Here is a 23,446-nt window from a genome sequence, read left to right on the forward strand (position 1 = left end):
GAAAGGGAGAGATTGAAAATTTTAGTGAGAGCAAGAGCAAGAGAGGGAGACAAAGTGCAGATGAGATGTGTGGGAATAGGAAATAGGGAATAGGACCTCATAACTACACAATCACATGCATAGATTCCTTGACATACAATCACATATGGACATAACGATATGCAAAGACACAAGAACACAGTTAAATATATAGAGAGACAAAAAGAGAACGAAATCTGTCCTATAGCGTATAAATATATACGCAATGTAAATATCTGTCCTTTAGGATCCTTTTTTGGCCATCTTCCCTTATATACAGTTAAATATATAGACACAAAACACACACTGTCACATACTGTACACATTAATATCAAATAAACAGGACTGCACTCTAATCACAGGAACACCTGTAATCCTGCAAGGATTTTTTTGAATGACATAGAAAGCAAAAAGAATGCAGTGCTCCATAGGCGTGCCCACGGGCACACCCTAATCCCCGAGGCACGCGCTATGTGCCTCCCTCCGTAGGCCGGATCTCCCTCACCAACCCACATACATGGAGGGAGGCAGGAGAGGACCCAGGGAGCTTTTGCCAGCAGCTCCGCCGGGTTCCTCTCGCAAGGTCGGAGCTCAGATCTCGCAAGAGTAGAGTGAACTCTAGCCCCGCAGGCTAGAGTTCACTCACCGCTGGACCACCAGGGATTGCAGCAGCACGGCCCTCCCTCCCTACAAAAGGTAATAATGGAGGAGGGATATTCCTTAAATGGTCCTCCCACCCCCACACAATACACACACAGCACCTTTACACATACACTCACAGCGCACACACACACAGCACCCTCACACACACACACTAACAGCACCCTTACACACACACACACACACACAGAGCACCCTTACACATACACTAACAGCACCCTCACACATACACAGTACACACTAACAGCACCCTCACATACAGCACCCTTACACACACACACACACTAACAGCACCCTTACAAACACACACACACACCACCCTCACAAACACACACAGCACCCTCACAAACACAGCACCCTCACAAACACACACACCACCCTTACACACACACACTAACAGAACCCTTACAAACACACACACACCACCCTCACAAACACACACAGCACCCTTACACACACACACGGCACCCTCACAAACACACACACACACACAGCACCCTTACACACACACACAGGGCCTTCACACACACACACACACACACACAGCACCCTTACACACACACACAGGGCCTTCACACACACCAATGTGTGTGTGTGTGTATGTATGTATGTGCTTTAGGGTGCACACCCTTATGCAATGGGCTGCGCACGCCTATGCAGTACTCCAAACTATGGAGGCCACAACATCTCCAGACATACGTAGTACACAAAACAAGAAAGTCCAGGCACTCAACGTTCTAAATCTTGATAGACTTTATAATGGAATATTGCCTATATATGTTATATCCCATGGATTGATAAGGTCACAGTTTGTGAGTGAAACATTGTGTTATGTTCCTTTGAAAAGGTTGTCAAGATTTAGAACGCTAATTGCCTAGGCTTTCTTATTTTGTGAACTACATATTGTACACACACAAACACACATACAGTCACAACACACATAATCACAATTACATACAAAGTGCATACCCAGACAGTCAAATACACAAACTTACACACAGTCGTATACATACCATTTCCGTCATATATACAGTCACACACACAGCCAGTTACATACTTACACAGTGCAAGTAACAACAGTCATACACACATAAACAAAGTCCTTAGGTCATGAGCACAAACACCGGCACATACATACATAGGCACACAATCAGAAACACGGTCACATACATACATAGGCACACAATCAGAAACACGGTCACATACATACATAGGCACACAATCAGAAACACAGTCACATACATAGGCACACAATCAGAAACAGTCACATACATAGGCACACAATCAGAAACACGGTCACATACATAGGCACACAATCAGAAACACGGTCACATACATAGGCACACAATCAGAAACACGGTCACATACATACATAGGCACACAATCACAAGCAGGGTCATATACATAGGCACACAATTGCAGATTCAGGGTCACACACATACAGGTACATGGGTGTATTCATGGAAATGGGATTTCGGTAAAGGGAATATGACAGGGTAGGTAGGTAGGTATGTGGTGTTACACCAGCAGAGTAATGCTGATGTAACACCATCTATACCCAGCAGCTTTTTACCCAGCCACAGGCTGGGTGACTTTCTGTGGCTGGAAGCTCATCAAGGCTGTATTTCAATGCAGTCACTCACTCTCTTACCTTGTAGCTGACTCTGTTTCCATGCATTGCCCCTTCTCTCCGGCCCAGTCGCATTGGACCTTCTGTCTCTGGTGACCCAGTGCTGGCCTCTGGTGGTCGGGAGGTGAGTAGCAGGGAGTGCACTATATCTCTTTGTGCAGATCATAATTTCTCCCTCGCGGTTCTGGCGCTTAATGTTGAGTCAGAGTGCAGGCTGGGAATACCTGAGGCTGCACTCTGACTCACTAACTGAGTGCCTGAACTGTGATGGAGAAGTTATTAGGAACTAACTTCACCTCTTGCTGGCTCGCACCATAGGACCACCAGGGTATAATTTTTAATTTAATATGATGGTCTCAGATTGCAAGGTGTGTCGGCTGCTAGGGTTCCCCTGTTATGGCTCCCTTTGCAACCGCACAGCTCGCACACCCCAAAGGCTGGTCATGTATTTAGCAGTCCAGTGCCTACCAATGAAGCTTGCGGTGTGGCTAAAAATCCTGCAGGACTACTAATGGGAACGGCGTTCCTGCTCTGGAAAAAGTGCAGGAACGCCATTCCCACGCGTTCATGCAGGACTCAACCCCTGGTTTTAGAGAAAATGCAATAATTACCTTGCAGGACTAAGATTGCCTCTACTGGCTGTAAATAAGACAGTCACTAGAGGCACTTCCTGCTTGCTATGCGTCTTTTGATCGCCTAACATTGGACGTCCTCACGCTTTGCATGAGGACATCCAGTGTCAGTTAAATCCTCAGAGGAAAGCATTGAAGCAACTCCCTCTCCCCCACTCAATTCTTAACTTTTAGGGAGAGAGGATGGTTGCTCCTCCCAGCAGGTGATGTGACTCAAATAAAATGTGATTTGGTGACTCATTGACTCAAATAACTCACTGAACAGCGAAGAAGCATGGTAATCTGCACACACCATAAACACACTCAATATATAACATGCAGGTATGGTCAGGGCAATCTTTTGATCTTCCTACTGGCCACAGGATCTGCAAGACACCCCTCGGAGCCAACACTTCAGGCAAATACCAATTCACCTTACTATACAGTCAGATTAAACTGTGCGAGACAGAAAGAGTACGAAAGAGACGGTTTGTCTGACCACGGAAGACAACCAGAAACTGTACTGAGACCAATAAAATACAATGAGAGACAGTAGAGACTGATAATTAAAGAGTAAAAGGGACAGACAGACTGTAAAAGACCAAGTTTGAGGGAATGACACAAAGCAAAACAGAAACGGTGACTGACAAACTGTGAGGAGCTTGCACCCACATGGATAAGGTGGAGGGGGGTTGTAATCTGGGCACAGAGCTTTTGTATTCTCCTTCACAGGCAATATGTTTTGGAACAGTCATTCAAGTTGAGATTTGAATTCCCTGCTTCAGGGGACTTTGAAGAAGGCATATGCAGTTACTCCTACAATCACTACTTCTTTGTTGGATTAATTAAAACCAAATTCATGAAGAAAGATGGATAACTAAGGTCTCTGTAGGAAAATGATAACTTGAACAAAGTTTTACAATTCCTACAAAGACCTTGGAGTGCTATGCATCTTTTTTGTTTTCCCATTACTTAACTGCTGGATTTGACCTGGACTATATTGGTTTTGTGAGTCCTTGAGTGCAAGTCATTAAGAGTGAGAATATTTGCACATTAAGGCAACAAACATTTATATTTGTTTTTGTATAGGCTGCTGCTCTGGATGCGGAGAGAGACATTATTACGGCAGAAGAAAACTCACACAGCTTGGCTTTACCTTCACTTTGTCCAGTATAGCCAAGTTATGCATTTTCCACCACCTAAACAACAAATGGAATTCCAAAAATAGGAATGTTAAATATAGATATTTCTAGATCGAATAAAGAAAGAGTATATTATAAAAAATATTTGGAGAAAAATGCTTGTATTTGCAGGCACTGACCATTTCAGAGATCAGCTTGTCCCTTAATAGATATGACAAATACTTTGAGAAGACATTGCTTCAAGTCTAATTTAGAAATGCAGGATCCAATCGTTTAAGTTTAAAACTGTCACTTCCTCACTTTTAGCACAACCAAAAAGCCAACTAAAATTAGCCATTGATCGCTTTACTTAAATGACACTTAATCTCATTGAAATGGCCTGGGTGGTCAAGGGATTTCTCTGAATTAAAGGGTTCTATTATTTCAGTTATATTCTAACTAGGAATTATGCAAAGCTATGACCTTAAGCCAGGGGAGATGCCAGTTGAGGAGGTTCCAATCCTTTAACCCAGAAATGATCTTAACACTGCAAAAGGCATGCCATAGGCTAGCACTCACCATGGTAGAACAAAAAAATAATTAATGACACCAGGCAAAGAAACAACACAGGGGGCACCACAATGATCCTAATGCATTTCAGACACTTAGGTCCTTAAAGGAACAATTCCTTGTTCCTATGAGAAACACCTAAGAGTCTGAAAGACGATAGGTTTGTGGCTTCCCCTGTTTTTCAGTTTTGTGCCAAAAAAACTTTCATTTCAACCATGATGAGCACTAGGCTATGGCATGCTTTTCTGCAGTGTTAAGATCATACTAACAATAAACCAACTTATATTCTCACTTTACTTCTTCAATCGCATTTCTCTTTTAAATACAAAATGTTTCTAATCTTCTACAGAGCTACGGAAAGTAGTTCAAAGTAAGGCATAACTTTAAAAAAAAGGATTATATTATATATAAATTGTTCCTAAATGTTCTGCTTTCTCTACCTAAGAAAACCAGATTTTAATTTAAGAAACAGCATTTGACTATAAGGTGCATTCACATGGAAGCACAAATACACTGTTTATTTTCTAGTATGCAACCGGTCTGAGAAATTCAGATGAACATTTCAATTGAGTATCACTACTCAAAAGCCCCTGCATTTTTAATATAAAATGCAGCATATGTACATAAAAATTAACCAGTGCAAACCAGAGTCCATGGTAACATCTTGTTCAGAAGAAAAATTGAGGTGTCTATAAGACAAATGATTCTGTAAGCAATGTTAATGTAGCATATTTCTTTATGGATTTGTCATGTAAGAGTAAGGAGGAAGTATTGTTGTGGAAGAATTAAAGGACACGGTGTGGATTCAATGGCAGGTGGAAGTGATATTTGTGGTACCCAGGTCACCTCAAGTTCGCCCACTGCAAGTCTGATGACATCGGCAACCATAGGTATGATGTGGTCAACTGTTGCAGTTTCATAGATTGTCCTCAGCTGCCCATTTTTCATTCTTTTAGAAACATAAGATTTGTTGTTTGGCCGGCTAGTATTGCCTGTTCCTTCACAAGTTCTTTGAATAATTGCTCGCTTCCGGTCAACAATTGCATTGTGAGACAAAACTGCCAATTTTGTTCTAGCTACTATTCCTTCCATTGAAAAATTAACACCATTGGGACGATATTTTAAAACAAAGCTCTGAAAAGCCTCTGCATTGCTTGTATGGCAGAACTCAGTCATATGCTCCAAATCTTTTTGCAGTTGATGGTCCTTGACAAATCTCTCTAGTTCCGCATAGGCCAAGCTATTTTTGTCTAACCAGTGACGTCTTCTTATTTCGGTCTCTGGAATTTCTGGATGTGCACATGTTTTTATAAGAGATCCTGTATCCCATTTGTGTTCATTTACAATATGATGAAGTATAGAGTTCCATCTTTCACGAAGCAATTCCACATTACCTTTGCTCGTGCAACATGCTATACGCATATGTTTGACAATTGCTGTATTCCAGGGTGCAAGGTCTCTGTAGTGCCTTTGTTTTGTAATAGTTGATAGTTTACGTTGAAGACTTTTGCAATATTGCCATATGTCAAACTGGTGTTTAATATTGTTATATTCTTCCCTCATTATTTTTTTAATCCCAAGATTCTTGTCTGTTGCCAAGTAAGCAATTTTCAAACCATCCCTGTGAACCTGTTGCACGCACTTCCGGAAGGCTTTTGATTCCACAGCAACAGAAGAGGTTGATTCACATACTTGAACGGTATTACATTCTATTATTTTTTGGGTGGACTCTTCAATTAGTGCATACGTGCAGTATTTGTCTCTGAAACCCAGTCTGTCCCATTGCCCCTTTCCTGAAAGACACACTGCACGTTTCTTTAGACTGGCCAAGATGTCCTGTCTACCTCTTTTATGATGCAAAGCAACTGTTGGAAACAAATATTGCTTTTGATACAGACAGTGCACAGATTTGGAAATAAAAGGGACGCCAAATATTTTGAAAAGTTCACTAACTTTTGAAAAATGTGAGCCACTGAATAATATGGATGCACTAGCCAAAATATTACCACATGACTTTTTCCCAATCATTGGCTGACTTTGCCAAAATAGACATTGGTGATTATTTGCACATGTTGTGTAAACTGTCAACAATGTCCCAGTGACTTTTTTCTCCCTGTTTGTTATGGGGGCATTGCAGGTTTCACCAAAATTACATCGTTGTACGGCACGCAATAACTGGTCAAGGCAAGTTTCAAAGACAATGAATTTGTTTTCTGACACAATATCTTCTGGAGAAGGTGAGTTTGAAAGAGACAATTCTCCTATATCAGTAGTCTCAGTTTCTGGATCAATCAACATAGGTTCTTCATGTATAGGTGATTCCTTTGGCGATTGTTCTTCATCACTCAAGCACTTTTCAGAAATCTGTTCTGTGAAATCTTTAACCTCTTTAGAAGGCACACTTGTGACTTGCGGTTGGGTTGCCATATCCATTTCTTCACTTAAACCCGTCCACGTCCATGCATCTTTAGTTTTGTATAAATCTGCAGTTGATGTTCTTGCATGTCTTTTGTCTAGTAAATCTGTAGTTTGAGTGGAAGCATTTCTCCGTCCATAGTAATTTGTTGTGGAAACACTTCTATTAAATGTTACAATAGAAGTATTTGTCTCTCGGTTACATACATTTTTTACAGGCATTGTGTAGTAAAGGTTTTCAATATAGTCATGGTCAAACACTCCACATAGATAACTGGAAGTGCCAGTCCCACTCACTGTGGAAGTTGACTGATGTAAGGTAGAAGGATCAGAGTCAACAATAACTTGTTGGACATCGGCCAGACTTGAATCCAATTCCATTGCAAATACACTTTCCTCTGATGGTGACTTTTTAATCTTTTTTGAGAACATTCCTGACATTCCTTTGCTTTTGGGAAATATGGATGGCACAGCTCCATATTTTAGATACCTTTTTACTGGGGTGTTTGCAAATGCTTCTGGACAAAAGTGATCAGAACAGATTCGGAAAGTGTTGCTCTTCTTTTTTTCCATGATTTGCTGCACAAAGGTATCCACATTATCAAAATGTTCTCCAGTGGCCAAAAGCCACGTTTTTATTTTTGTGGGTGATTTAGGAAAAGCATGCAGTGAAAAATCTGCACCATTTTGTCTTTGCTTGTTGCTGCAGCCTTTGACCATACACTTAGGCATTTTTTTCTTCTGAAAAGAACAAAAATTAGATTTTACTGGATATATATATATACACACACATCAAAATAAACAAAATTAAAACCACACACATTCTGGATCAAAGAGGGCATAACCATAGATATGGAAATTAGGCCAGATGAAAGTGAGGAGAAGCTCAAATATTAGCAAAGAAAGCTGGTATGAACAAAGACATTAATAACTTAATACACAACATTAATACATTAATCCTAAAAAGCACTGTTTTACAAAATAAAAAGGAAAACAAATAATGCAAAGTCAAACGTTTCTTCCGTGCAGTGAAGACCATTGAGACTTTTTCAAACACTGTCTGAGCAAAGGTGCAAATAGCAGGCAAAAGACCCCAGGTTGATGGTAGATTGTGGTCTTTAGCATTCACTTTACAGCAAATGAAGTGTAGCCTAACGCATTTTGTGAATCTCAGTTCACTTCGTCAGAGGCTTGTATCTGCATATTATCCAGGGGTTTAAATAGCCCTTAAAGTTTATTGAAACTTGGCTATTAAACCTTAACTTCCTAATGGGACATTCATGGATATTAACATAATTCCTAATAAAATTACCATCACATCATTTGCCGTAAAGTGAACACTACAGACCAGGACACGGTGGAACGCAGGACAACCCAGCAATGGAATGCTCGTGGCATTCCGACTAAGTGATTTACATCCTGATCTCCTCCTTATAGTCGGCCGGAGTGTAGGAGAAAAGGGACCACAAACTTCCATCACCCTGGGGACTTTTGACTGCTATTTGTCTACGTGCCTGGTACACTACATCCAAGTTTGACTGGTTTTAATCTTGTTTGATCAAAGAAAGCCTATATGGCAGAGAGCACTATGGCTCTTTATCTTACTTTATAGATTGATGCTGCATGTGCATAACCTTTGGACCTTATAAAGTGAACCTAAGTTGCAGATATTTGGAAGCTCTATGTACCAATGTGAGCTGTTATTATAGCAGGAGCCTTCTGTATAAACTGTTTCATTTGATACAACATATCTATATTGTGCTTTCTCCACTCTTGATAACAGGTGAGTCTTGATGTGAATTGCAACAGTTTGATACACTGCACTTCATCCTGTAAATGGTTCTTGAACTGTGTTAGTAAACAAGCTGAGCTACATTTCTTTTAACAAGTTTGAACTATTGGAGTCCAACACTTTTTTTGGAACTGGATAAAACACATTTTTTATTTTCTATGTGTATATTTTCAAGGTTGTACAACACAAATGAAGGCGCAGACTATAGTAAAAAAACTGATTACAGGCAGCGGTAAATGTAATCAGGATTCCCAAATCTAATAAAAAAAATACAGAATGAAATAGTATATACCATGGCCAGTGTTATTGTGCAATTTTTATACATATATTTGTCATTGGATTATTCCAACATAGGTGACCTCAAAGAAAAAAACAAAAGCAAAATAATAGTGCAATACCATATGTATTTGGTATGTGATGTATAATACTTCTATTATTCACACTCATATTTACTAGAGCTAATTTAGAGCTCTGCTGCTTTTCACAAGGACGGTAGAATTCCCGTCTTAGGATATACGTTAGTTCAAAGCGGCACAATTTTATCTGGAGAAATTGTGCTGCTTTGCCCCAACATATATCCTAAAACGGGGATTATACCGTCCATGCGAAAATCAGCAGAGCTCTAAGTTAGCTCTAGTAAATGTGAGTGTGAATAATAGAAGTATTATACATCACATACCAAATACATACTGTATTGCACTATTATTTTTCTTTAGTTTTTTTCTTTGAGGTCAATTATGTTGTAATAATACAATGACAAATGTATGTGTAAAAATTGCACATTATTTTCAAGGTTACCTATAATTTTTCTTATATGGATTTTTATTCATTTCGCGTTTTGACTGTGAGTGGGATCCTTGACGACCAGTTGAGTGGTGCGTACAGAGGTATATTTTTGATTTTGTCTGGTTTTCATTTTCCGATTAATTTTGTTGGGAATGTTAATATTAACTTCTATTTTTAGTTTCATATATTCCTACAAATGTAAACACTGCCTTTTCAATAAAAATCCTGCAGGGACATACTGTACACACCAGAACCAACTACATTAGAACAATAACACAATCTTGAATTCATATAGAAGGTGTGTACCGTGAGTCTGATTCTTGGCACAGGATTTTGTCTTTCCTTGATAATGATTATACAGGAACCTTAAAAAGAAAAACGTATTATATATTAGTTTTATTTTACATTTCAAATGCAGAATAAAAAATATAAAAAAAAAAAAAAAGAAATGCAACATAGTAGTGTTGCACAAATATATAATATTTAAAAACCATTATGACACATATTGGTGATCATATATAAAGAGAAGACAAGATTGAGGCATTAATTGTTTTGGTCATATTTCAATTTTATTAATTAAATGCATCACGCTAGTCAGCTAGACACTTTCCAAAACTATTATGGATATGAAAACAAAAACAGAGGGAAATTTTTTGAGAGTGAAAACAAATGTTGAAGGCTTCCTAACACCCTCACAGGCCTAAGATATCAATTCCACATAAGGACACCTCAGAGTCTTTGGAAAGGAAAGACAAGACGCATCTCCTTCACTAAGACTAGGAGGGTGACATCATCTCTCAAATACATGGATCCCAACAACCCAAAAATGAGAGGCGATTTATGAACAATTTTAGATCAATTTTAGATTTTTCAGCTTTTTACGATTATAATTGCTGATTTGAAGGAGGATTTGAAAATCATCACTGGCTCTAGTAAAGTTTCAGAAGAAGACATAAAGGCCCTTAAAACTATTGGTGACAATATACAGCAATCTTAAGAAAAGGGAAAACCGCATAGTGGACACTGAGGAACTTGCCAAATTACTTAGGAGGCTATTTCCTAGCCTACTCTCCTGCTTGTCTAATGATATCTATAGGCTGGGTTCTTTGTGTTCACTTACAGCGCATATATTGCCTCACTACTATATATTTTCTGGTTTCTTATCCTCTCCACTTAGAGGGTCAAAGTTTGGTTATACTGCTATTATTGGCTGCGGTAGGTTCATGGTTCTTCATATACCACACCCCCTTCTACCCCATACCAGAGGAATAAACCAGCACAGACCTAACGATCCTCAATTCCTACACAACTGTTGATTTTTTTTTTGTTTATTTCTTTCTATTTCTAACTGTTCTTAGTTTTCGACCACTGTTGCAAAAGAAAAGTGGGATATGTCATATTTGCATAGCAACTGCATGTACCCATATTTCTGAATTTCAAAATAATAATTTGAATGAAGACAAGACCACATGATGCCTTGTTCATAGTCTGTATTGATAATGATGTACATAAAAGGACACCCAAATAAAGGGATTTTTTTTTTTTTTAGTCTGCTTAGCAGCTTCTTGGCAGCTAGTCCTATCCCATTGCCTAAAATTTTCCCCCAGATTTGTTTTGGGAGGTTGTTTGTCTATCTCATGAACTAGCATAGGCAAGAATGCCATAACTACTTTACTTTAAATGATTGAATTGTGAATGAATATAAATGACAGTACTAAAATGTATTCTCAATGCTATACCATGCACTTTATCAAAGTAATGGTGCAGTAAAACAAACAATGCATGTCATGTGCCCATTATAGAGTATGGTAGAATATACAAGCAATCACCTCCTGCTACTATTCATTGCTATATTTAATGCCATTTACAGCCCCTGTTCACTTATTTCATGCCATCTCCCCAGCTTCTCATTATTTCCCCCCTAATGCCATTCCCAACCTTATTCCCCTCTACCACGCCATCTCCCATAAATCTGATCACTCCCTTTTTAATGCCATATCCTAGCACCCCACGTCATGCCACCTCCCTAACATGCACCCCATAACCTGCACTCCATGTCCTGCCATCCCCCTGACCTGCACCCCATGCCCTGCCATCCCCCTGACCTGCACCCCATGCCCTGCCATCCCCCTGACCTGCACCCCATGCCCTGCCATCTCCCTATCCTGCAATCTCCCTGACCTGCACCCCATGCCCTGCCATCTCCCTATCCTGCACCCCATGTCCTGCCATCTCCCTATCATGCGCCCCATGCCCTACCATCTCCCTATCCTGCACCCTATGTCCTGCCAGCTCCCCATACTGCACCTCATGTCCTGCCATCTCCCTATCCTGCACCCCATGTTATGCATCTCCCTATCCTGCACCCCATGTTATGCATCTCCCTATCCTGCACCCCATGTTATGCATCTCCCTATACTGCACACTGTTACGCATCTCCCTATCCTGCACCCCATGCCCTACCATCTCCCTATCCTGCACCCCATGTTATGCATCTCCCTGTACTGCACACTGTTACGCATCTCCCTATCCTGCACCCCATGCCCTACCATCTCCCTATCCTGCACCCCATGTTATGCATCTCCCTATACTGCACACTGTTATGCATCTCCCTATTCTGCACCCCATGTCCTGCCAGCTCCCCATGCCCTGTCAGCTCTCTATCCTGCACCCCATGCCCTGCCATCTCCCTATCCTGCACCCCATGCCCTGCCATCTCCCTATCCTGCACCCCATGCCCTGCCATCTCCCTATCCTGCACCCCATGTCCTGCCATCTCCCTATCCTGCACCCCATGTCCTGCCATCTCCCTATCCAGCACCCCATGTCCTGCATCTCCCTATCCTGCACCCCATGTTATGCATCTCCCTATACTGTACACTGTTACACATCTCCCTATCCTGCACCCCATGCCCTACCATCTCCCTATCCTGCACCCCACGTTATGCATCTCCCTGTACTGCACACTGTTACGCATCTCCCTATCCTGCACCCCATGCCCTACCATCTCCCTATCCTGCACCCCATGTTATGCATCTCCCTATACTGCACACTGTTATGCATCTCCCTATTCTGCACCCCATGTCCTGCCAGCTCCCCATGCCCTGTCAGCTCTCTATCCTGCACCCCATGCCCTGCCATCTCCCTATCCTGCACTCCATGCCCTGCCATCTCCCTATACTGCACCCCATGTCCTGCCATCTCCCTATACTGCACCCCATGTCCTGCCATCTGCCCCAGTAATTCAATATTCTCACATTGGAGGCAGTTTCCTTGATCTACTTCTGCACCCAGCTCCTGCATTAGTATTATTATTACCTCCAGCCAGCTGCACATAGGAATTTATACACAGAGCTGGTCGTACAAACTCTAGTTTCAGGAAATAGATTTGAATAAAGGGGCGGGGCCCCAACATGCACCGGAAGGGAGGGCTATACAGGTTAGAGCCTCGACATCCTACGTTCGATTCCGCAATGATTGACACTTTTGCAGCCCTATGTGTTCTAGCCCCGCCCCCTACAGTCGCATGTGATAGGACAGGTTTCAGCCTGCGGCAAGTACTTATCAACTCACAGAATAGCGGCTGGAAAAACCTGATGCCGATGACGTACACAAGGGGCTGGTCAAAATAACTTCTAATGATTGACTCGCCTGCCGGCCAATCAGAATCAAGCTTGAAACTAATTTGGTTTTAGAGTGATTGCATTCGTTCAGTGCTCCCTGCTTTTGTGTTCACGTTTTGAAATTAGTTCCAAATGTGCCTTTTGATTTAGAAAATTGAATAGGGCTTTTTAATAAAATGAATAGTTTTTTTTTTTTTAAACCCTTCTGTAATAAAAGGGAATCATGACATGTCACACATGTCATGTGTCCTTAAGGAGTTAATAAAGTAAGAATGCATAGTAAATTTCAAATTTAAAGGGACAGTTTAGACACCATAACAACTTGAACTAAATTAAGTTGTTATGGTGTCAGGAGGCCCCTGACTTACCTGAAGGGATTAAACATTTTGCTAGCCAGGTTTGTGAAAGGGGAGTCACTGATTGGCTGAGAACATGATTGGCATGATGTCTTAGAGACATTTACCTTTGTCTGATACTGTGGTGGAATCTCGGTAAAAATAAATTTAGTAGGCCGAGATTTCCATGTGGCATATGTGTATGTTGGTGTATCAGTTAGTTAGTTACACGTAGCTAAGATACAATCAACAGTGTACTGAGCAAGTGTAGGAATACAGGATATACGAGAATTTAGTCTCTATTCGGTTGATGGATAAGAGTATGTGTAGGTTGAACTGATTATGGGAGGAGCTACATGCCTATATAAGGGACCTACACTGTATGATCAGGACTCAGACTTTGCTGTTTTTTGGTGACATTAGTCCCTCTGAGTCCCGGTCGGTGAATTGAATAAAGAATCTCTTCCTTCCTGAAGAAACCTGTGTCCATCTCTCTGTGCTCGGCTTCCGTCAGTTTCTCCGGTATCATTTGGTGCATTGGCCGGGAAGCTCATCGTTCAACGGTAGCTGAGAAGCAGAGGCGTGAGACGGTCTATCTTTGCCCACGCTCTCTACGGCTGCACCCCTGCGTGGACCTCCCTTCGTCTCGGCGCCACTGGTCTGAACTTCTGCGTGGACCTCCCTTCGTCTCGGCGCCACTGGTCTGTTGTCCAGGAGATCATCGGCCTCTACGTAGTAAGTGCTGGGGTGTCCCCGTCGATGAGTGTGAACTCAGGTTCAGGAACGAGGAGGTAAGACGACCACTGTTTTAGACGGTGGACCCACTAGGGGTATTGGATACCGATTGTGCGGTAGGCCCATAAGGGGTTATTTGTGTATGGAATCTGCCCCCTCCAGTGGAGGGAAGGAGCGAAGGCGCACCGCTCAATTAAATGCCCTGTAGTCAGCCCGTTTAATTTGGGTTTGGAGTCAGGCTGGGTTCTGTGTAAATAGCCCAAGCCGGACACCGGTGTCTTGTCTAGACTAGCGTTCTAGGGTGTATATTACGTTCGCTAGGTCGGAGGGACCGGGAGACTAAGCGGCGTCTGTGTAAATTCGGTCCGCTAGATCTCAACCTATCTTGGCTAAGTGGGAAGGCGTGTAAATTTGGAACCCACTAGATTTTTGATAGAGTATATAGACTAAGAGGGTGCTGTTGTAAATTCCGCCCTCTAGTTTGCTATATGTGGTGCTTGGGCAGCGTGGCTAACCAAAACGGATGTAAATAGTTTTAGGTAGTCCATCGAGGTACTGGCCAATAGATTAGTTGGGAATTGTAAATGTGTTAAAGATTGTTGTAGTAGCGTGTATATCTTTCTAGATAGCGTGAGCTCTGCCGTCTAGCAAGAGTGTGAATAGTGTGTAACTGTATTATAGCGCACGGTACCATAACCATGTATAATAACTACTGATATTGTAAATAACTACTAATAACTGTCGTCTATGTTGTATGTTTAACACCATAACCACTACTAATTGAACTGTGACTTTAAATTGTACTCTAACCAATGCTAACCGTACTATAACTACTGTTTGTAAAGACGATGTTACTGGGGTATGTTATAGATGGGTAATTCAGAAATAGGGAATTATAGCGTTGGTGACTGTATAATTTCGCCAAAAGGCACAGTAATAGTTATTTAGTGACTGGTGTAACAGCTGTGTGTGTACGGGAATTCCCTGAGTGTTTTGTTGTGTGCGTTTCACCTAGTAACTGTACCACGTGGTGCTGTTGCCAAGGGAACGGGTGTGACCGTTGGAAGTGTGTTTGTTTAGTTTCTGTTGGAGACGACGCTTCATTGTTGGTATGGGTGCGTCAGATTCAACGGTGATGGATCCCTTAGGATGCATGCTGAAAAACTTTAAAAAGGGATACACTGTGCATGATTTTGGGGTAAAGATGTCTCCAACACGCCTGACTACTTTATGTAGTAGGGAATGGCCTACTTTGGTGGCTGCATGGCCACCACGTGGCAGTTTGGATCCTAATCTGGTGCAGCGTGGCTGTATCAGGTAGGCCTGAACTTTACGGCCAGTTTCCGTATATTGATTGTTGGAAGCAGGCCGTAAATGACTTGCCAAAATGGATCTGGGTATGCCACGAGGAACAATGTCGCCTCATGGTGGCCAGAACTCGCTTGTCCACTAAGGCCGTAATTACGCCCATTTTGGACACGCCTCCTGAATCCGAGATCCCCATGCCGCCCCCTTACTCCTCCTCCACAGGAAGAGGAAGAGGAGGTGCTGTTGGTAACGCTACTCCCCTTGCCCCCACCTACCCCCTCCTCTAGCTCAGAGCCCAGCCCTCTTGTTTTAAACCCTCCCCTTCCGGTACCTACTTCCGTTAACCCCACCTATCCAGATTTGACGTCATATCTAGTTCCTGGTCAGGCTCCTCCTAGCCCGGCCCGGAATATTTTACTCACTGATCTCCCCCTCAGTAAAGCGTCCCCTTCCCCTCGTCTTACTACCCCTCGACCGGAACCCCTAACTGACGTTTCTAAACGAAGCCCCATACTAACCCGACAGCTGACCGGTACCCTCCAACCCCAACATTATCAAATGCCTCTCCGACTGACACCAGGCCCGACACACATTAACGGTGACGACCAGTTACAACACGCTGATCCTGTATTCGTCTATGTTCCCTTCACTACTACTGATCTATTTAACTGGAAGACCCATAACTCCTCATACACCGATAAACCTCAAGCCATGACGGATTTGTTTACCTCCATAGTCCAGACACATAATCCCACTTGGGCTGATTGCCAGCAACTGCTTATGACATTGTTTAACAACGAGGAAAGGACACGGATAAACCAAGCGGCAATTAAAGCGCTGGAAGAAGTGGCCCGTACACAAAATCAGGCCAACCCAGCAGCATGGGCCGCAGCACATTATCCAAATACTGATCTGGAGTGGAATGTCAATGGCGCAGATATGGCCCATTTAAAAGCATACAGGGACGCTATTATTGTTGGCATGAAAGCCGGAGGAAAAAAGGCGATTAATATGTCTAAGACGGCTGAGGTATTGCAGAAATGTGATGAATCGCCCAGTGCCTTTTATGACCGATTATTGGAGGCATACCGTTTGTATACCCCCTTTAATCCAGAGGCTCCTGAGAATTCCCGAATGGTTAACTGCCTTTGTCAGCCAAGCCTACGGAGATATAAAGCGCAAGCTACAGAAGTTAGAAGGGTTTGTAGGGATGTCCATAACCCAACTAATGGAAATAGCAAATAAGGTCTATATGAATAGGGAGACAGAGACGAAGAAGGAGGAAGAGTGAAAGATGCGTAGGAAAGCAGATATGCTAGCAGTAGCTATCGCAGGCGTAGATAGAAGGGAAAAGGAAGTATATAGGGGAACGGATAAAGGTGGGAATAAGTAGAATGGGGAACCTTTGAGTAGGAACCAATGCGCGTACTGTAGGGAAGAAGGGCATTGGAGAAGTGAGTGTCCACGAAGGGAACAGTATGAGAGAGACAGACCTAGGGCAGGAAATAGCAGTAATTATAGAGGTAGAGCGAGAGGTAGAGGAGGTCCTGGAGGAAATAGTGGGAATAATAGAGGAAGTGTTAGTGGAGATAGATATTACCCAGCAGCGCAGAGACCCCGCGAGAGAGAGGATAGGGACTTTGTGGGTTTGGCTGACACAGTCATGGAGGACTATTGATACCGACCGGGCTCCATCCCCCTTGGCCGAGCGGAGCCTATGGTCGATGTAGCAATAGGGGGAAAAAGGAGTTCTTTCATGATTGACACTGGTGCTGAACATTCGGTGGTGACTGACCTAGTCGCTCCTCCTTCAGGAAGAACTATCACCGTAATAGGAGCAACTGGAAGGAGTGCCGCTAAACCGGTTCTTAAAAGTCGTTTCTGTACATTGGGAGGCCACATAGTGAAACACCAGTTCCTTTATATGCCTGAATGTCCAGTCCAACTGCTAGGACGTGATTTGTTGTCGAAATTACAAGCACAGATAACATTTCTACCTAACGGAACAACATCTTTGAAGTTCAATGGACCCTCAGGTATAATGACAATATCTGTACCAAAGGAAGAAGAGTGGCGACTTTATACAGTGTTGACCAGCCAAAACCCTAAGAGTGATGAATCCTTGTTCAATATACCAGGAGTGTGGGCAGAGAATAACCCACCAGGACTTGCTCGTAATATCCCACCAATTCGTATCGAACTAAAGCTTGGGGTGTATCCAGTGAGCTTAAGACAATATCACATCCCACAAAAGGCCAAGAAGAACATACAATCTTATTTGGATAAGATCATAAGGTATGGTATCCTAAAATTCTGTACTTCCCTCTGGAACACCCCATTGTTGCCTGTTCAAAAGCCCGGTACAGATGAGTATCGCCCTGTGCAGGACTTGAGAGCAGTCAATGGTGTGGTAGTAAGTATACATCCAGTTGTGCCCAATCCATATAACCTGCTTGCTTTAATTCCGGGCGGGGCTACCTATTTCACTGTTTTGGATCTCAAAGATGCCTTCTTTTGCCTACGAATTGCTGCATTAAGCCAGTGTATCTTTGCATTCCAATGGGAAAATGCTGTAACGGGCTCGAAACGCCAGATGACTTGGACAAGATTACCCCAAGGGTTTAAGAATTCACCTACCCTATTTGGATCAGCTTTAAGTCAAGACTTACTGGATTTCAAGTCCATCCCAGGAGAATGTGTACTATTACAATACGTAGATGATTTGTTGATAGCGGCAGTTACAAGAGAGATATGTCAGCAAGCAACACATGATCTACTGCATCATTCTTTGGAAGGCAGGATACAAGGTGTCCAGGAAGAAAGCCCAGTTGTGTCAGCCAACTGTCAAGTATCTGGGATTCCATATCTCTGAAGGTCAAAGGATAATGGGGCCAGAGAGAAAAGAAGCTGTTTGACAAATACCAATACCCAAGAATAGAAGACAAGTGCGAGAGTTCTTGGGGGCAGCAGGCTTCTGTAGGATATGCATTCCCAGTTATATTGGCGAAACCTCTTTATGTGGCTATAAAAGGTACAGAACACGATCCCTTCCTGTGGACCCACGAACAACAAAAGGCATTTGAAGATGTGAAGAAGGCATTGATGAGCGCCCCAGCATTAGGTCTACCTGATCATACATGCCCATTCTACTTATATGTACACGAGCAAAGAAGAATGGCTGTGGGAGTATTGACACAGTACTTGGGATCATGGCAACGACCTGTTGCATATATGTCCAAACAATTGCATGCAGTGGCCAGTGGTCTTCCACCTTGTCTAAGAGCCGTAGCTGCCGCCGCCCTGCTGGTAGCCGAAGCTGATAAGCTCACTCTGGGTCAGGAACTCTACGTGCGAGTCCCACACGCAGTACAGACGTTGCTAGACTATAAAGGCAATAATTGGTTTAGCAATAGCCGCATGACTAAGTATCAAGCTATGTTATGTGAAAACCCGAGAGTGCATCTAGAGACTGTTAATACCTTGAATCCAGCTACCCTTTTGCCACAACCTACTGAGAGTCAACATGATTGCCTGGAGGTGATGGATGAAGTGTTTTCAAGTAGACCGGACCTTCGTGATTTTCCCATCCAGAACCCTGATGTCCAGTACTATACGGACGGCAGTAGTTATGTGAAAGAAGGGATTCGCTATGCAGGATATGCAGTGACAACCATAGACAAGGTGATAGAAGCTCGGCCATTGTCAAAAGGAACATCGGCACAGAAGGCAGAACTAATCGCACTCACACAAGCGTTACAATTGGCTGAAGGTTTAAGGGTGAACATCTACACGGACTCCAAGTATGCGTTTTTAACCACTCATGCCCACGGAGCCTTGTATAAAGAAAGAGGACTACTGAACTCAGTACGCAGCTGAGATATTACAACTACTGGAAGCCGTGTGGGAACCGAAAGAAGTTGGTATCATACATTGTCGAGCGCATCTGAAAGGTGATGGTGATGTAACAAAAGGAAATCGGATGGCAGATAATGCAGCCAAGCGTGCCGCTGAATCAGGAAAACAGGAGTATGTGGAACGTATAGCTGCTCTCATACCGACCCCTCTGTCTCAATGGACTCCAGTTTATACAGCTCAAGAAGAAGAGTGGTTAAAGGCTGAAGCTGGAAAGTACCTGGAGAACAATTGGTATCAGTTAGAAGATGGAAGAATAGTTATTCCAGCATCGCTAGCTGTAGAAATTGTCCAGAATTATCATAACGGGACACATTTCGGAAGAGATAGCATGGAATAATCTCTTAGGAAGCATTTCTACATACCAAGATTGTCCAACTTGACTCAAGCCATTGTACGAAGATGTGTGATATGTGCCAAGAACAACGCAAGGCAAGGTCCAGTGAAACCATCGGGAGTCCAGTATATGGGAGGACTCCCTATGTCCGATCTCCAAATAGACTATACGGTAATGCCTAAATCCGGCGGACATCGCTACCTACTAGTAGTTGTGTGTACTTACTCAGGATGGGTAGAAGCATGTCCTACTCGTACAGAGAAAGCAGGAGAAGTTGTGCGATTTCTGTTGCGAGAAATAATACCCCGATATGGACTACCATGTTCTATAGGATCGGATAATGGTCCAGCCTTTGTTCACCAGTGCCTACAACAACTGACTCATATGCTTGGTATTAAGTGGAAGCTTCATACGGCATATAGACCTCAGAGTTCTGGGAAAGTGGAAAGGATGAACAGAACTATTAAGAACCAATTGGCAAAGATGTGTCAAGAAACTCAACTTAAATGGAATGTTCTTTTGCCAATAGCTCTGTTACGCATTCGTAGTACACCTACCAGAAGGATGGGTCTCTCACCTTTTGAAATTATGTATGGGCGTCCACCTCCTGTACTTGGTAACTTAAGGGGGGATTTAAGTCAGTTGGGAGAAGGAATTACCCGGCAGCAGGTTGTAGAGTTGGGTAAAACTATGGAGGAGGTACAGAAATGGGTACAAGATAGATTACCTGTGAATATTTATCCACCTGTCCATTGTTATCATCCAGGAGATCAAGTTTGGATAAAGGAGTGGAACAGTGTACCGTTGGGGCCAAAGTGGAGGGGTCCTTATGTTGTTCTTTTGTCTACCCCTACAGCTATAAAGGTGGCTGAAGTGACTCCGTGGATTCATCACTCCAGGGTTAAACCTGCAGCAGTAGACGTAGTAGCAGTGGCAAGCTACACCAGATCCAGAGAATCCCTGCAAGATCCGGTTAAAGCGTGTAACTCAGTCGGAGTGACGAGGAGATATTGGGACTTCTAGAGTAATCAAAGAGATCAGCAAGTAGGTGTTTTGACGGCCATAATAAAGCCTGACCACCTACCCACGTTACATAGCCAGAGTGTCTTGAAGGGACCTCTGTGAAGGGAAGAGAGGACTTGAAGCCCTCCTTGCAGCCCTTACATCCTGGAAGCTGAGGTGCCATCGCACGGACGAAGAATTAGGATAAAGATGTCAGGAGAAATGCATTTGATAATGTGTATATTTGTGTTTTTAATTATTCAGGAAGGTAGAGGTACCGACACACCTGGCTGTGAGGTTTGCATTAAGACTACAAAAACAGGTAATCATATTTCCCAGACCCTTATTTGGCATTCACAATATGAGTGTAAAGGATATGTATCTAAGTGTAGATACTTAGTTATAGATTATAGTGTATGCCATTTAGGAGTAGGAGAACCTAAGTGTTTTAGTCCAGAGTATCAACCCCGTACAATTTGGTTGACCCTTCGGAATGGAGACTCACAGGGGACCCTAATAATAAGACAATACTAGAAACCGTACATTCTTCGGGTGTTCTGCTATTTGATGCATGTAAGGCGATATCAAGTGGTAGAAAACCGTGGAATGTATGCGGGGATCTTAAATGGGAAAGAACGTATGGGTCTAATGATAAGTATATTTGCCCCAGTAGTAAGAACAAGTGTATAGATCCAAAATGCCCAAATAAGAATTATAATTATTGTCCATATTGGTCTTGTGTAGGGTGGGCAACTTGGGGACAGACAGTAGATAAGGATATGATTGTTACTAAGTTGCCTACCAAACCATATTGTAAATCTATGGAGTGTAACCCAGTCCATATACTTATTAATAATCCTGAACAGTTTATAGATAGGTACGGAAACTTATTTGGGTTCCAGATATATGGGACAGGTTTGGATCCTGGGACAATATTATTTATAGGGATAGAGACCGATACTGTGGCAGCCCAGACTCATCAGGTTTTCCATTCTTTCTACGAGGAGATGAGTGTAGAGAATAAGATCCCCCATAATGCTAAGAACTTGTTTATTGATCTAGCCGAGAGTATTGCCGGTAGTCTTAATGTAACCAACTGCTATGTGTGTGGAGGTACTAATATGGGAGACCAATGGCCCTGGGAAGCAAAGGAGGTAATGTATTCCGGTTCTGAGACAATTGAACAGATAACATCTTCTCAAGCTGATTATCAAATGAGTGTTAGAGGTAAATCTGAGTGGCGATTAAAGACCTCCATTATAGGTTATGTTTGCATAGCAAGGAAAGGAATAATGTTTAATACATCTGTAGGAGAATTGACTTGTCTAGGGCAAAAAGCTTATGATGATGATACAAAGAATACAACTTGGTGGTCAGCTTCAAATGTCTCAGAACCACCTAACCCGTTTGCAAGTTATACCAATTTAAAGGATGTGTGGTTTGACCTATCTGCTACATCGAGTTGGAAAGCCCCAGCAAATTTGTACTGGATCTGTGGTAAGAAAGCCTATTCGGAGTTACCACAGGACTGGGAAGGGGCATGTGTGTTAGGTATGCTCAAACCATCCTTCTTCTTGTTGCCTATTGAAACAGGAGAGACTTTGGTAGTTAAGGTATATGATGTGAATCATAGAAAGAAAAGGGGACCCCTAGAGATAGGTACCTGGGAAGATAATGAGTGGCCTCCCCAGCGTATTATAGATTATTATGGGCCAGCTACGTGGGCAGAGGATGGTACTTTTGGATATAGAACCCCAATATATGTGCTCAACTGTATTATAAGGTTACAGGCAGTGGTTGAGATAATTACCAATGAAACATCGCAAGCGCTCAATCTCCTAGCGAAACATAATACTAGGATGAGGACAGCCGTTTACCAAAATAGATTAGCCTTGGATTACCTATTGGCAGTAGAGGGAGGTGTATGTGGGAAGTTTAACCTAAGCAATTGTTGTCTTCAAATAGATGATGAAGGGCAAGCAATAGCTGAGCTTACTAGCCATATGGTTAAACTAGCGCATGTGCCTACCCAGGTATGGAAAGGGTATAATCCAAGTAGTTGGTTTGGTAACTGGTATGAGCAGTTTGGAGTACTTAAGGCATTGGTAGGTGGAGTCATGCTAATCTTGATGCTGTGCCTTCTCCTACCATGTCTGATTCCTTTGGTAGTTAGGTCTGTGCAGAGCATTATAGAGAATATAGCAGAGAGAAAGGCTGCTGCACAGATAATGGCTATATATAGGTATGAGGCTCTAAATCAGGGAGAACTAGTACAGGAAGAGGAATGTTGAGGTATTCATATCATTAGGGAGTCGCAAAGTCTGGTCTGGTTCATAGCAACCTGAGGTATAAGCAAACTATGGTTAAGTGATGCATCTGGAATTGTGAAATATCAGAAGCATCAAAGGGGGGAATGTGGTGGAATCTCGGTAAAAATAAATTTTGTAGGCCGAGATTTCCACGTGGCATATGTGTATGTTGGTGTATCAGTTAGTCAGTTACACGTAGCTAAGATACAATCAACAGTGTACTGAGCAAGTGTAGGAATACAGGATATACAAGTATTTCTCCTCCTCCATTGTGCTGGGCAA

The 23,446-nt window shown here is 42.6% G+C and overlaps 1 protein-coding gene across 2 annotated transcripts; it reads right to left on the reverse strand.

Moving 5' to 3' along the window:
• Window positions 1-5,065: 5,065 nt before the first annotated feature.
• On the reverse strand, window positions 5,066-13,123 carry LOC134572165 (uncharacterized). Of its 2 annotated transcripts, none has more exons than XM_063430968.1 (3): window positions 12,922-13,123; window positions 9,910-9,968; window positions 5,066-7,763 (listed from the first exon to the last, which is right to left on the reverse strand). In XM_063430968.1, the coding sequence occupies exons 1-3, from the start codon at window positions 13,016-13,018 to the stop codon at window positions 5,358-5,360; spliced, it is 2,562 nt and encodes an 853-aa protein (XP_063287038.1). In that variant the 5' UTR covers window positions 13,019-13,123; the 3' UTR covers window positions 5,066-5,357. The 2 variants fall into 2 exon arrangements, with proteins under 2 accessions (XP_063287038.1, XP_063287037.1); XM_063430967.1 differs by having other exon boundaries at window positions 5,066-7,766.
• Window positions 13,124-23,446: the final 10,323 nt, after the last annotated feature.

The sequence above is a fragment of the Pelobates fuscus genome, chromosome 9 (genome assembly GCF_036172605.1).
Source record: "Pelobates fuscus isolate aPelFus1 chromosome 9, aPelFus1.pri, whole genome shotgun sequence".
NCBI lineage: Eukaryota > Metazoa > Chordata > Amphibia > Anura > Pelobatidae > Pelobates > Pelobates fuscus.